This window comes from Pseudophryne corroboree, chromosome 8 (assembly GCF_028390025.1).
Source record: "Pseudophryne corroboree isolate aPseCor3 chromosome 8, aPseCor3.hap2, whole genome shotgun sequence".
NCBI classification, from domain to species: Eukaryota; Metazoa; Chordata; class Amphibia; order Anura; family Myobatrachidae; genus Pseudophryne; species Pseudophryne corroboree.
Genome location: NC_086451.1, coordinates 462,025,764 through 462,042,133, shown reverse-complemented (window position 1 = coordinate 462,042,133; position 16,370 = coordinate 462,025,764). Strand labels below are relative to the sequence as shown.

General features: G+C 46.1%; 1 protein-coding gene across 8 annotated transcripts in view; it reads right to left on the bottom strand.

Moving 5' to 3' along the window:
- Positions 1-16,370, bottom strand: part of DIAPH2 (diaphanous related formin 2) — a 1,435,719-nt gene that overhangs the window by 443,067 nt on the left and 976,282 nt on the right. For all 8 annotated transcript variants that reach the window (XM_063938356.1, XM_063938358.1, XM_063938359.1 and 5 more), the window contains one exon: positions 4,040-4,164. In XM_063938356.1, coding sequence (XP_063794426.1) covers positions 4,040-4,164 — 125 coding nt within the window. The remainder of the gene's footprint in view (positions 1-4,039; positions 4,165-16,370) is intronic.

The following is a 16,370-nucleotide window of genomic DNA, read 5'->3' as shown; positions in this document are numbered from 1 at the left end:
AAGCAAAGTCATAGTATTAGCTATCTTGTTTTAACCCTTCAGAAGCTCTGTCCCAGCGCCCTAATATTGGTAAATACAAGAGGTAATTTACATTCCGTATTATTGCGAGGTGGAGCGATATTTTGGCACCAAAACCATATTCTATGTGTGGTTTGTGGTAAACGTGACAGATGAGACTGTTGGGAAACCAAAAACTAACGCCTTCAAGACGCAACTTAACTTAAAGAATAATGCACTTTATTAAAAAAATGTATACACATGTGGGGGGTTCTATCTATGCCATGGAACCCATAACCTCATATTTTGTAACCAGTTAGTCCTCAGCCCAAACAGGTGCTCCCCACCGCTGGTAACCATCAGCATGAAGCCATAAGTAGACAACACCACAACCGGAAGAGCGCCTGTATGTACAGTAAGTGCGCCTGTATTCCAGGCGTATAAACATCACATCCCAGTGGCAAACGCAGAATTTCTAGAGGGGGGGTTTCCAAATGCAGTCCACAATCTCCTACTCAGCAGGAGTCTGGGGGAGCAGCAGAAGAACTTAGTAATGACTCTAGACATTAATGTACACATTGGTCTTTTTATACACTGGATACTGTATGTAATACAGTATTAATATTTAACACTATAGATGGTCCATAGTATAGGCTGTATCAAACATATTTAAATAATCTAAATAAGTGGTCAGGAAAAGGTTAAAACTACAATAATAAATACATAAATACACAAACATAATAGAACCAGTACTGCACTTTCTAAGCTCACATTCTCCCACCACATGGTACGGCTCCTGTCTCTTCTTCCTGCTAGCTACTCTCTAATTCAATGCACTGATTGAGCACTCAGAGCCACAGTAAACTCACTAGAAGAAGCTACTACTGGCCTGGGCACGTGCAGCAGCTCTGCTCTGTCCCTTAAACTGCATGATGTGGCGGCTACTCTAGTAATAGTATTATGTACCATTGCTATTGTTGTCTTAATTTGAGCCACTTGCCAAGAGGAGGGGGGTTTCTGGGCAACCAGAACCCCCCCCCCCCCCTCCTCTCCGTGTGTTTGCATATGCATCCAAACACCATATCCTCTTTCTATAAAATGACGTTCTGTAGTAACAATCTACGTACATTGCAAGAAAGCGACTTACAAGATGCTGCCAAAATGGGTTGATTCTTTGTACGTTACAACTTACAATAACTAGCAGATCGACCAAGTAAAACGTAATTGGATTGGAGGGGTCACACAAATAACTTTTTGTCACTGCTCATGTTAATAAACATTTCTACAAAGTCCGCACTGACTATTTCAAACATACAGGGGAAGCGTATCAAATCTTCCAGAGGACGATTAACAAAAAGTACTTGATAAATGAGGTTTTGTATAGTTTGTCAACATGTTCATAATGTCAACACAACAGTTCTAAGGTAACTCTAACCCCTAAAACCTCACGACGATATATTTTCACTAGGCCGACTTTTCATATGTCGGCATTCTATCCATGTTGACATTTTCCAAATGTTAACAAGGTATAAATTGACAGTTTAACCATAACAATCTAAATTTTGGTGTCAACACTATGAATGCCAACAGTAAACATCGACTATATAATGCATACGATAAATTCTAGCTGATTGGTTTCTATTTGAGAAGGTTTGATACACCTCCCCATAGCCTTGAAACTCTGTCTCAGAGAGTCAGACATTAACAATACCAGCTACAAGTGCATGCACACGCAATTGCAAAAAAACCAGCAAACACAAAAGTTTTAACATGGAATTTACAAATGATCTCAGAATATTTTACTGCCCTGATCAGAAGTTGAAGTGTTGCAAAAAACGGGCATTGCATCAAAAACTTCTTTTTAAGTAAAACTATTCTGTAATTTTGTGGATACTACTGTACGATGCTTGTTGGGTTGCAATTAGTGATGAGCGGATTCGGTTTTACTAGTTGCAATTAAATATTTTTTAATGAACAACTAAAAATTGCCCCCTCCACCCTCTTACCTGTATATTGGGAGGTTGCTCCTCCAGAAAAGGAGGACCTGATTGGTGTAAATTATATAACACAGCATCCTATGCGTGAATAAGACTACATCTCAAGCATACACAACTTCTATGCATTGTACGTAAGATTGAGTTATTCAAATAAGGTCATAGAATCATCACTCGTCTTGCTTGTGTATTTTAACACCAAAAATCTGATTTTACCTAGTTTTTATGTGATGTAAGGTTATAGCTCATCACCAATATCACCATGACAACCAGGCTTCTAGTACAGCTTGATGCACGTCGCTTACTACCGCGGGAGCTGCTGGGAGTTGTAGTCCAGCTCTGTGATTTGATCTCTGTAAATAGGGTGAATCGTCTATGTGCTTTAACCTACAATTCACGACCGCCTGCAGAGCTTCTCTGTGTGACATTGGCAGGAATGGCGGAGCCTGAGAGGGAAGGAGGCTGGGAGTAATGAAAGGTGAGATGGGGCCCGGGACAAGGAGGGGGGTCTGTTTAGGTCATTTTGTTGGCGCCCCCTATGTACTAACTATAACCTGCAAGGACAGCGGTAACAATGGGGGTGATTCAGCTACGATCAGGCACACTGACATACAGGCTAGTCTGTCCCGCATGTTAGGCCCTACTCCGTCGCAGAAGTATAAAAGCATCGCACGGTGGCGATGCTTTTGTAATGTAGGAGTATTTCCCTGCCAGCGCAGCTCCTGCGCGTTGAAAGGAGTTACTCGTCGCTGCCCGGGCCACAGCGGCTGCGTATGACGTTGTGCAGCCACCGCTGTCCAGCCCCACAACGGTCCAGGCACGCCTGCGTTACCCGGACCGCACCCCCTAAACGGCGGACACACGCCGCCGGCCCGCCCCCTCCTGCCCAGTGACCGCCTCGATCGCTAGCCTAAGACAGCTGTCTGGCATGATGCGCAGATCAGACCCGTCCGTGATCGGGTGTGAATGGCCCCCACTAAGCGAAGTCACTGCGAGTTACACCCCCGGCATATTCTCCTCTAAGAATCCGACACTGCGCATACGCACAGCGTCTGTACCTGGAGCCGGCCGGAGGCTGCAGGAGAGGGATCAGAAGATCCCTCTCCTGGAAATATACCTCCAGAGACAAACAATGGTTTATGCCGTCTGACGATGGTGTTAACCTATGGGGCCAAACTCGGAAAAACTTTGCTTTTTGGAGTCTGGTACATAGGGGTCAGAACGCAGTCGTCATTGGTAATAATGGGGGTTGCAATCTGTAGCACTAATTAGGCTTTCTGTAAAATCTCCTGCATGAGGCTGTTAGTACATAGCTACAATATATAAAATGATACAGAAACTGCTGTTTTTTTCATTATTTTATGGGCAGTGAGCTTGATATATAGGCAACTTAGGAGGACATGTACTACGCAGTGATAACAGTGGAGAGGTGAGCCAATGGAGAAGTTACCCATGGCAACCAGTCAGTATTGACATAACAATTATAATTTGCATACTATAAACATATACAGAGCAGCTGATTGGTTGCCATGGGCAACTTCTCCACTGGCTCACTTCTTCACTTTTATCACTGCTTAGTACACGTCCCCCTTAGATTGATAAATCCTAGTTGCATTTAGCTATTCTGTCTTTAGATGTGAAGAAAAAAAAGATCACATTGCAAATACCTAAAATGGGTTAACATTAGGGAGGAAATCAGAAAGTGATGCGAAACTTGAGAACGTTTTAACAACTTATAAAAACGTATTACTATGTAACTGAGGCATCATTTGCATTTTAGTAACAATTAACACCTGCACTTTCTGATTCTTCTTTGTGAAACTTTCGCTGACCAACGCGGCAGACTGTTACATACACCCCTGAGCGGGACAGAACCTTCGCTACGGTGCCGTTAAGACGCTGCTTTTACATCTCTCACCGACACTATCCTGCGTGAGAAGTTAGACAGCCGACGAGCTGCTAATTTGATGCTGTGTAAATATTTAACTAGCGTCAATACCAAATGCAAATGAGCTAAAAAAAAAAATTAATTAAATTCAAAAGGATATATTCATTTTCGCCACAAACTTATCATTGGGATTGTCGGTTTTGGGAAAGTTTTCGATGTCGCGTTCCAGCCGCTTTATCTGCTGTTCCATCGCGTCCAGACTGGCTTTCAGATTCTGTGCCGACACTAGGAGATAAAACGACGGGAAATAGGTCAGTGTGCTCCGAGTTCGCTCTAATATTCAATGAATAGGACGCAAAGATTAGGAAGACATTGAAACATTCTATTTAATTTCCAATATCATTGGCATTATGCCATAAAAGTGGACAAATCTAAAGAAAACTCATGAGTATAATGATGTTTGTATTGTAATAATATAATAAGCCAACTGGGTCTATGCCCAAACACGAGCCATAATCATAAATTATAATATGCATTTTAAATACGCCCCTTCACTGCACCTCAACTTATGCAACGTACAGAACCAAACCTCATGTTGGCTATTTACCAGCTCCATCAGTGACAACACTATAGAACTCATCTGACACAACTTAATCATAAAGGTTTTATCATTTATTTATAAAAAAGAAAAAAAAAATCCACATCTTCTCCAAATTCATCCCTGAATCCTTTCAGCAGATGGTTTCAGCAGATGCAGATTGGAGATCTGATGGACAATTGGACAGGTGTGTGGCATAGATGTGATTTTGCGTCTGCTGGAAGATTGTGCCAACAGCCTGGTCTGGAGTTAGATCCCTGGAGGATTGGACAAAGGTGTACCCAGCTCAGGTCTAAGCACAGCCAACCGGTATTCTCTTAGATCAGGGCATCTTCATAAATGCGCCTCTCTCAGTATATATTTTTGGGTTGACTACTCCCCTGACACCCAATGTATTGCTGATCCTTGTGGGGGGGGGGAGGCCAGGGGATTCTGCCTATATTTCATGAATGTGACACTTTGTGTGTCGAATGAAATGTAAATCAGTACTTTGCTTTGCAGGGAACCACCGACTGTAGGGTATTAATGGGGTCTTTGGTACACTTACATACATTAAAACGTCACCACTTTGATCCAAGGCAGAAAAACGAAACCAGTTTAACCCTGGAAAGCTCAGAAGCTTCCTCTCCAAATGTTAGATCCAGTTAAAACCACTGTTATGTAATTGAATATCAGGGATACATATGCGCCATATGTATTTTTGCCTCTGCGCTGCAGGAGGTACAGAAGGTAAGTGTGTCTCTAACTACAAACATGTCTGTCCTGCTCCACCCAATCTATTCTGCTTAAAGACAGGTGCAACACTAACCCGCTGCTAGTGATCTAAATGCAGGAACACTTGGAGTTCTATCGGGCCCCTGTACTTGGGTGTCTGGACAATTGTGTTCGGGCACAGCTACGCCACCTCCTCATCAGCCCAGGGTCCCTGATTGGGGACTTTGTTCCCACTCCCCCCACTCTGGCTGGGTATGGGACTCAGGGTCAACAGTGTTCAGGTTGACACCCATTAGTCGACAGTGGCTAGGTCAACGGTAGAAATAGGTCGACGCGGCCATTCGGTTGACATGAAAAAAGGTTAACATGAGTTTTTTCATGGGTTTTTTTGTGTCGTTTTCTTCGTAAAGTGACCGGGAACCCCAATTAGTGCACCGTGTCCCCTCGCATGTCTTGCTTCGCTCGCCATGCTGCGGCAGGTTACCGCTCCCAATCGTAGTCCATGTGGATCGTAAAGTATGAAAAAGCTCAAAAAAAGAAAAAAAAGTGAGAAACTCATGTCGACCATGTTGCATGTTCACCTAGTACATGTCGACCTATTTCTAGTGTCGACCACTGTCAACCAATGGGTGTCGACACAGAGTCCGGATACCCCCTGGCTATACCCCTGCCTATATGGTGCGCTCTAAAATCCTCCACGGACAGTTGGAAAGTTGGCAATTACAGTATATAGCAGTGAAACCAATGTGTCCCTTGTGTGTGATACATTATGTCAGAACAACTTGTGTTGACAGCTAAATAAATACACACACATATATATATATATATATATATATATATATATGCCGCAAACTTTTCATACTTGTAAGTATGTGAATGAGGCTATGACAATATAACACATAGGTATAACTGCCTCTCTTTCTGCACAATTACTCAGTCACCTGTACATTACATATTTGCAATTGTTTAAAATGAAGTGATAAAATACTGTAGAAGGGGTAAGTTATTCATTTGCCTTCTAGCAGTCTCACAGTATAGGACAAATGATGACACTGATAATTAAATATTTAATTTCTCACTAATCGCAATTTTCAGAGAATAAATTATTTTATGTATATACTGTAACTAGCTGTTCTCATTCTTCGCACGGGAGTATCTGATTTTCACTGTTGTAAATAGAAATGAGTGTTAAAAATGTGGTAAATCTAGAGAGCTGTAAATCTGAGGCGTCTTAATGTAAGTAAATATTAATCCATGGTTCTTGGTGTTACCTGAGGAGCGTCCGTAGCATACACGGTAAAAAGTGACAGGACCATTTTTGTAGTTTAGAAACTCTACACACTGGAGGTGCAATCCAAATTTTGATCCGATTGTCCGTTTGGGCGTTATAGTTCACTCAACGCAAGCCACGCATCGGTAATGACGTAATTATGTCAACCCCCTTTTCATCCCCTTAGGGGGGGTTTATTAAAATTCTAATTACATAGTTTTCCGCTTTCCAACCTGAAGAATACCTATGTTACATTTCATCTTCCTAACCTATCGGGAAGTAAGAGAATTAGTGATGAGTAAGTGAGTGAGCAAGTGAGGGTTTTTGCATATACAGGTTGAGTATCCCTTATCCAAAATGCTTGGGACCAGAGGTATTTTGGATATGGGATTTTTCTGTATTTTGGAATAATTGCATACCATAATGAGATATCATGGAGATGGGACCTAAGTCTAAGCACAGAATGCATTTATGTCTCATATACACCTTGGAGGTCATTCCGAGTCGTTCGCTCGGAAAATTTCTTCGCATCGCAGCGTTTTTTCGCTTAGTGCGCATGCGCAATGTCCACACTGCGACTGCGCCAAGTAAATTTGCTAAGAAGTTTGGATTTTTACTCACGGCTTTTTCTTCGCTCAGGCGATCGTAGTGTGATTGACAGGAAATGGGTGTTACTGGGCGGAAACAGGCTGTTTTATGGGCGTGTGGGGAAAAACGCTACCGTTTCCGGAAAAAACGCGGGAGTGGCTGGAGAAACGGAGGAGTGTCTGGGCGAACGCTGGGTGTGTTTGTGACGTCAAACCAGGAACGATAAGCACTGAACTGATCGCAGATGCCGAGTAAGTCTGAAGCTACTCAGAAACTGCACAGAGATGTGTAATCGCAATATTGCGAATCTTTCGTTCGCAATTTTAAGAAGCTAAGATTCACTCCCAGTAGGCGGCGGCTTAGCGTGTGCAATACTGCTAAAATCGCCTTGCGAGCGAACAACTCGAAATGAGGGCCCTTATACACACAGCCTGAAGGTCATTTAATACAATATTTTTAATAACTTTGTGTATTAAACAAAGTTTGTACATTGAGCCATCAAAAAACAAAGGTTTCACTATCTCACTCTCACTAAAAAGTGTATGTATTTCGGAATAGTTGGATATGGGATACTCAACCTGTATATATATATATATATATATATATATATACACACACACACTGTAGATTATCTCTCTCTGAATATGTACAGTATAACATACTGTAGAAACATAGAATTTGACGGCCGATAAGAACCACTTGGCCCATCTAGTCTGCCCGTTATTTATCCTTTAGGTAATCTCAACCCTCTCTGATCCTTTGTAAGGATATCCTTATGTCTATCCCATGCATGTTTAAATTACTCTACTGTCTTAGCCTCTACCACCTCTGATGGGAGGCCATTCCACATGTCCACTACCCTTTATGCAAAGTAATTTTTTCTTAAATTTCCCCTGAACCTCCCCCCCTCCAGTCTCAGTGCATGTCCTCGTGTCCTATTGCTTCTCTTCATTTGAAGAACGTTTCCCTCCTGTACCTTGGTATATGTGAAAGTTCCTATCATGTCCCCCCTTTCCCTTCTCTGCTCTAAACTGTACAGGTTAAGATGATAGTTGCTGCGGGTTACAGCAGATCATGGTACTCTGCTCTACGTTCATGCAGTTGGCAAGTTACAGACCGGATATTGTTATGCATGCATTATAGGGGGTCATTCCGAGTTGATCGTAGCTGTGCAAAATTTTGCACAGCTACGATCAACTTTCCTGACATGCGGAGGGACGCCCAGCAGGGGGCTAGTCCGCCCCGCATATCAGTCCGGCCCCCCCTCGCAGAAGTGCAAAGGCATCACACAGCGGCAATGCCTTTGCACTTCAGGAGTAACTCCCGGCCAGCGCAGCTTTTGCGAGCTGGCTGGGAGCTACTCCTCGCTCCCCGGCCCGCAGCGGCTGCGTGTGACGTCATGCAGCCGCTGCGGCCCGCCCCCCCCGTTCGGTCCGGCCATGGCTGCGTTGGCCAGACCGCGCCTACGAAACGTCGGCTAAACGCCGCCGTTTCGCCCCCCTCCCGCCCATCGATCGCCTCTACCTGGCAATCAGGCAGAGACGATCGCTGTCCTGCCACGGCCGTCGGCATGCGCAGGCGCACAAAGGCGCCGGCGCAGCAGGGACCCGTTCGCTCTGCTGCGTGAAAACGCAGCGGGCAAACGGGTCGGAATGACCCCCATAATCCACCTCAAATAGATCACGTTCCAAAGTTTCGGCTGCTGTATGTTTTCTGTATTTCAGTCGCTTTAGCTGATGCAACCACAAAACTTTGGGCTGCACACAATGCTCGCCCTGCGGGACTGGAAGAAGAGATCAATGATTCCCAGTGGACGGTTTTCCCTGTCTCTTCCCTCGTCAGAGTGGGTGAGCTCCCTGCGACTCCTTTGTCATTCATGATGAATGGGAAGGCTCATTTAACAGCTGGTTGTTTCAAAGAAGCAGCAAAAATGCTTTTTCTGTGTGTTTTGCAATCAAAGAGCAGGAAAAAAAACAAGTTTTGGGAATGACAGAAGCCGCATTTTATCCCTATCTTGCATTTTAGTAGCTGCCACTTTTGTAAACCATCTGTGCCGGAGTTTGATATATCACCTGTTATAGGGGACTAGGCTTTGGATCACTGTCTCCCTAATCTGTTACTATTTTAGTCACTTGTATTCCAAAAATGACACAAATATAATACAGTATAATGTGGAAAGCAATAATAACTCAGCAGATAACATATAACAAGCTCTATTACTCCACTGATGGCACGTAATATACTTATTCACTCTCCCCGAATACCTAGACTAACAATGGGGGGTAGAGATACACCTCCAGGCCTTCATAAAAAATAGGCCCATCATTGTGGCAGCATGACGACCAGAGCTGTAATTAGACTTTTTGGTGCCCTGTGCCAGAGAGAGAATTGACGCCCCCTCCCCCCCCACTTTTCCAATAAAGACTTAAGGCGCATGCCTCGTCGGGAAGGGGCATGACAAGATTGATCCCAGAGAAAGCCCATGCTATGATGCCCCTTCCCATATATATATATATATATATATATATATATACACACACACACATACTAGGTGATTCATCGTGCCCTACAGACACTCTTCACACCGTCATAAGGGGCTACGCCCCCTTAACCCTTGCACGCCCTTGTGGCGTCCAGTATTTTTATTATATGGAGTATTACCTCCAATCATAATTGTGTGAGTGGTTAAATATTGCACGGACAAAGGGCGTGTGATGGTTAAGGGGTCGAAGCCCCTTGGAACGGTGTGAACAGCGCACGCAGGGCCTGGTGACTCACCTAGTAAGTGCTGTGTTTGGGGGAGTGGCTGGTGCGAGGGAGACACGGATGGGGGAGGGTGTGCTGTGGGTGGGGGAGGAGCTGTTGCGGGGGTGCCACGGGTGGGGAAGGGAATCCGGAGCCACCACGGTTGGTAGAGGGGGGTGCCGCGGATGGTGCCCGGAGGCACTGTGAGTGGGGGAGGGGCGGGTAATGCTTCTCCTCCTGGAAGAAGCTAGGCTGCTGTATTCCCTTTGGCAGTGGCTCTCCCGGAGACTCGCACAGCAGTCAGTCACTATTGTTAGCGCCGGTGTCTCAACGCGCCGCATTACAGGGAAGAAGATGAACTCAATAAACTACAGCTCCCAGCAGGCCTTAGTGCTGGAATACTCCGGTGCTAAGGGCTGCTGGGAGCTGTAGTTTATTTAGTGCGTCTACTTCCCTGTAATGCGGCGCGTTGGGACACCAGTACTAACAATAGTGACTGGCTGGCAGAACTGACTGACTCTCTGAATCAGTGTAAAAGGTGAGAGTGCTGGGCAGTGTCAGTGACACTGCACACCCACTGCGCTGCACAGCACTGTCACCTTTTACATTGATTCAGCGTCCAGACATTACCCTCCTCGATATCACCCACTCTATCTGTTACATTAGCCATCTCGGGGCTTCCAGGCCGGCGGCCCAGGTGCTGTGTTGCGGAGTCAGGGCCTCTGGGGATCTGGGTGCGGCTGTGGCGGGGAGGCACTTCTGTTACATCACGCGCAGAGGAGGCTCCAGGGCTCAGAGAGTATGCGGCGCAGGGTGGGCTATGAAAGCCTTCCGCTGCGCCACTTTCATACACATCTATGCCGGTGGCTGCAGCAGCTTTTGTTCCACCTGCGCCGAGGCTAGGTAGTGGGGATTGTTGATGCCGGAGGGGGCATGCGGACTGGCAGCAGGACATAGGACGCTGCAGTAAAAGGATTGTTTTTTCCCCGTATCTACAGTGCAGAGACTTTCTGCAGATGCAGTGGCATACCCTCCAGCTGCACCTTTTTGGCAGGTACAGTCCCTTTTTTTTTATGGTCTGTACCGATTTTTGGCTCTCCAAGCTTCCATTGAAAGTATAGGAAAAGGGGCGCGGCCACACCACTTTACCCGTGACCACGCCCCCTTTTCGAATTTGTCCCGATTTATATGTGTAAATTGTTGGAGGGTATGTTGCTGCAGATGCAGTGGGCCTATTTTGGGGTGTGGACCTGGAGCTGCAGCTCCATTAGCCCATTGTTCATCCTGCTCTGGGAACACACAGCAGGCAAAGGGCAGAGCCTCCCACTGGATGATGTAACCTGTGTGGGAGGGCGTTACTCGCCCAATCAGCTGTGGACTGGGTGTGATAGACCTGCCACTAACCCAATGAGAGCTCCTAGCCACTCCCAGCCTTATACACACAGGCACAGAGTCACAGATCTGGGCTTTTATATAGGAGATAGAGGATTGCGCTGTTTGTGCCATGTGGCATATTTACAGCTGTATACCCAAATACTGTGGTTAATTCTCTGCCAGTGACTGTTTTAGTATTGACGCTATTTTAGGAGGGGTCACAGCAGCATATATCAGAGACACTGTTATCCAAAGCAGCCTATAGATTGCACTGTTTTGTTTGTGTTTTTTGGGGGGGTGGGGATAGGTACCACATGCACATCAAACAAGCCAAGTCTGTGCATGTAAGTAAAGCGGTGGTGCGAGCTAATACTTTACTTTTCAGATTCTCTGGGCTGGGCTCTTTTCCACGCCCACATCGTGGTGCCCTTGCTCTCAATACATAGCCTGGAAAAGGCATTTCAAAATGCAGCTATACTGTAGATGGTCGTTACAAATGCCAGTTCTCAGGGCAGTGGCACCATTCTAATTAAATGGGTACCATGGGAGACTAAATGAATCACCACAAACTTTAAACACCAATCGTGTTTCTTGTTGGTCCACAGCTCCATGGATACAATCTTCAAGTTCTAATTTTTCTTTTGGACTTGTAAATTAGCATGTTGTGGAAATATGAAGCTGGGCTCTCTGGTCTGCTGGGCTTTTCCTGAGCATGTGCGGTCCAGCTCTGGTGCCCACTGTACCTGTCTGGGATGGGTGTCTCCGGGAGGAGGGATGTCTGGGGAGGAGGAGGGGGGACAGCAGCTGCACTCCTTACATCCCCCTATGGTTCTATTACTTCATTCTGCAGTGTGCTGCAGTCATGGTGGGAAGGGGAACATAGGAGGATAAATTCCAGGAGAATACTCCAGGAGCAGTTGTGAACATTGCGCTCACCTCTACTACCTGCACACTCCCAAAAACTCTGCTCCCCTCTACCACCTGCACAGTCCCTAAAACTCCTCTCCCCTCTACCACCTGCACAGTCCCAAAAACTCTACTCCCCTCTACCACCTGCACAGTCCCTAAAACTCTACTCTCCTCTACCACCTACACAGTCCCTAAAACTCCTCTCCCCTCTATCACCTGCACAGTCCCTAAAACTCTACTCCCCTCTACCACCTGCACAGTCCCTAAAACTCTACTCCCCTCTACCACCTGCACAGTCCCTAAAACTCTACTCCCCTCTACCACCTGCACAGTCCCTAAAACTCTACTCTCCTCTACCACCTACACAGTCCCTAAAACTCCTCTCCCCTCTATCACCTGCACAGTCCCTAAAACTCTACTCCCCTCTACCACCTGCACAGTCCCTAAAACTCTACTCCCCTCTACCACCTGCACAGTCCCTAAAACTCTACTCCCCTCTACCACCTGCACAGTCCCAAAAACTCTGCTCCCTTCTACCACCTGCACAGTCCAAAAACTCCACTCCACCCTACTACCTGCAGTCTCTAAAACTCCTCTCCCCTCTACCACCTGCACAGTCCCTAAAACTCCTCTCCCCTCTACCACCTGCACAGTCCCTAAAACTCCTCTCTCCTCTACCACCTGCACAGTCCCTAAAACTCTACTCTCCTCTACCACCTACACAGTCCCTAAAACTCCTCTCCCCTCTATCACCTGCACAGTCCCTAAAACTCTACTCCCCTCTACCACCTGCACAGTCCCTAAAACTCTACTCCCCTCTACCACCTGCACAGTCCCAAAAACTCTGCTCCCTTCTACCACCTGCACAGTCCAAAAACTCCACTCCACCCTACTACCTGCAGTCTCTAAAACTCCTCTCCCCTCTACCACCTGCACAGTCCCTAAAACTCCTCTCCCCTCTACCACCTGCACAGTCCCTAAAACTCCTCTCCCCTCTACCACCTGTACAGTCCCTAAAACTCTACTCTCCTCTACCACCTACACAGTCCCTAAAACTCCTCTCCCCTCTATCACCTGCACAGTCCCTAAAACTCTACTCCCCTCTACCACCTGCACAGTCCCTAAAACTCTACTCCCCTCTACCACCTGCACAGTCCCTAAAACTCCTCTCCCCTCTACCACCTGTACAGTCCCTAAAACTCTACTCTCCTCTACCACCTACACAGTCCCTAAAACTCCTCTCCCCTCTATCACCTGCACAGTCCCTAAAACTCTACTCCCCTCTACCACCTGCACAGTCCCTAAAACTCCTCTCTCCTCTACCACCTGCACAGTCCCTAAAACCCCTCTCCACCATACTACCTGCATAGTCTCTAAAACGCCACTCCCCTCTACCACCTGCACAGTCCCTAAAACTCCGCTCACCTCTACCACCTCCACAGTCCCTAAAACGCCTCTCCCCTCTACCACCTGCACAGTCCCTAAAACTCCGCTCCCCTCTACCACCTGCACAGTCCCAAAAACTCTGCTCCCTCTACCACCTGCACAGTCCCTAAAACTCCTCTCCCCTCTACCACCTGTACAGTCCCTAAAACTCTACTCCCCTCTACCACCTGCACAGTCCCTAAAACTCCTCTACCACCTGTACAGTCCCTAAAACTCTTCTCCACTCTACCACCTGCACAGTCCAAAAACTCCACTCCACCCTACTACCAGCACAGTCTCTAAAACTCTTCTCCCCTCTACCAACTGCACAGTTCTGAAAACTCTGCTCCCCATCACCACCTGCACAATCCCAAAAACTCTGCACCCCTCTACCAACTGCACAGTTCTGAAAACTCTGCTCCCCATCACCACCTGCACAGTCCCAAAAACTCTGCTCCCCTCTACCACCTGCACAGTCCCAAAAACTCTGCTCCCCTCTACCACCTGCACAATCCCAAAAACTCTGCACCCCTCTACCACCTGCACAGTCTCTAAAACTCCTCAACCCACTACCACCTGAACAGTCCCTTCTTCCTGCACTTTTCTGGCTTCTCAGAGACCCGTCTGGCCTGGTCCGGGTTCCTCACATCTGTTAAGCAACAATCCTGCGCTGTGAACCTGTTATTCTAGAGAAGATGTTATTCTAGAGAAGATGTGATCTATAATGTAAATGTTAATTGCTTTACTGGCAGTTGCATTCCCATGGCAAGCAGCCGAGCTATTTTTATCATCATATACTCCCAAAGTGTCCCTAGAAAATAACAAAATCTGCTGGACTTCTGTAAAACGCTGCAGATGGCGTCGGGTCTTAAAGATCAATTTTATTCCTTCTTTTTTGCCCTTTTCTCTGGGAGCATCCTTAGCAATGTCACAACACTCCAGAGTGTGTGTACACGCTGCCACCACCGTTACCGGCCTCTAATTGGCTCACTTGTCACACTGCGGTAAGCCTCGCTGAGGGATTGTGGGTAGTAATATGCAAATTAGCTGAGAGGGGGAAAAATGTCACTAGTTTTCTTCTCATCTATTTTTTATGAACTGCTTTGAACGTTTTACACATCACAAGGAGCATTGTGGTAATGAAGTAAGATAGGACTGAACGGTTATTGTTTAAAAAACAAAATATCCATATTCACAATGACCCTGAATAACATGGCCGACTGTCACTGAAGTAAATTGCGCAGAACTTGTGATGATGACTCCTTATATAGGGATTATACAGTTGTAGCAATATTGAGTCGCAGTGATTATTGTATAGTATTTATCAATAAAATAGCAAAAAGAGTCTGACATCTTGACATAGTCTTTTAATTGTTTAAAGGCAAATGCCACCTTTTCCGGGTATTTCATCATAACCTACCTTTCTTATTGGGCAGCTGCCCCAGGTACCCACGATTTTAGGGGCCTTCGAGCAGGTGTGGGCTAGTGCCTTTTGGAGCTTATTAGGAGGCAGGTAGAGAATGCCAGGCAGCATTCTCTACTGGCCTTCCAGCCAGATGGTGAATGGCTGTCATCATGCTGATTGGAAGATGGCTGGAGATATTCACCAATCAGAATGCAGCATTCTCTACCTGCCTCCAAGCCTGCAGCCAGATGGTGAATGGCTGTCTGCATGCTGATTGGTGAATGGCTGGAGCTATTCACCAATCAGAATACAGCATTCTCTACCTGCCTCTCAGCCTACAGTCAGTGAATGGCTGTCATAATGCTAATTGGAGGATGGCTGCAGCTATTCACCAATCAGAGTACAGCATTATCTACCTGCCTCTCAGCCTACAGTCAGTGAATGGCTGTCTGCATGCCGATTGGTGAATGGCTAGAGCTATTCACCAATCAGAATACAATACAGCATTCTCTATCTGCCTCTCAGCCTAGTCAGTGAATGGCTGTCAGCATGCTGATTGGTGGATGGCTAGAGCTATTCACCAATCAGAATGCAGCATTCTCTACCTTCCACCCAGCCTGCAGCCAGATGGTGAATGGCTGTCTGCATGCTGATTGGTGGATGGCTGGAATCATGTGGAGAGATGGCTCGGGACCGCAGGAGAAGTTAGTTATGATTTTTATTTTTTTATTGATTCCTGTGAATGGGTGGGTACAACTGTTAAGATGGCCATGCATAGTGAAGTATCAGCGTACCCAGCTTCGGACATCAGAGATACCAAATTGTCACCACGTGGCGGTTCCTGGGGTTTAAATCACCAGTAAACCTATTTTAAAACTTTTTTTTTATTTATTTTTTTATTTTACTTTGTATATTAACCCCACAGCCTGCAGTAGGTAACACTTACTACACTTTATACACAAGACTGAGCCTGTGGCAGATCCATTTTTGTCTCCACGCACCAGCCACAGCTACAAAGCATTTTTGGCAGGTGTCGTCGTGAGTTTGATCTCTTACCTCACGCGGTCTACGTGGTTTTTATGTGTGTTTGGCAGGGAAACTGAGGAATTATAACAATAGCGTGCCATTGCCATTCCATGCACCTTCAAGCAGATGTTTTAGATCACTAAGCTACTGAGAGACACTAGTAAATCTTCAAGGTCCAAACTATTCTCTTAGAAGACTTTTTGGTGGGTCAGAGGCTTAAGCACAGGTGGTCTTATCTTGGCGAGCCAGCCGGTTTATAACAGCGAGGGGTGAAGGTCAGCCGATGTGGGCAAATATTCAGGAGTATCTCTATCCTCTTTGAAAACAGCTGGGTACAGTCCGCTGCTATATGTGTGTGTATAATGCAGCTACTAAACAGCGAGGACACATAACTAACTCTGGCCAGTGTACAGCCATTGACACTCATTTTTCCTAAT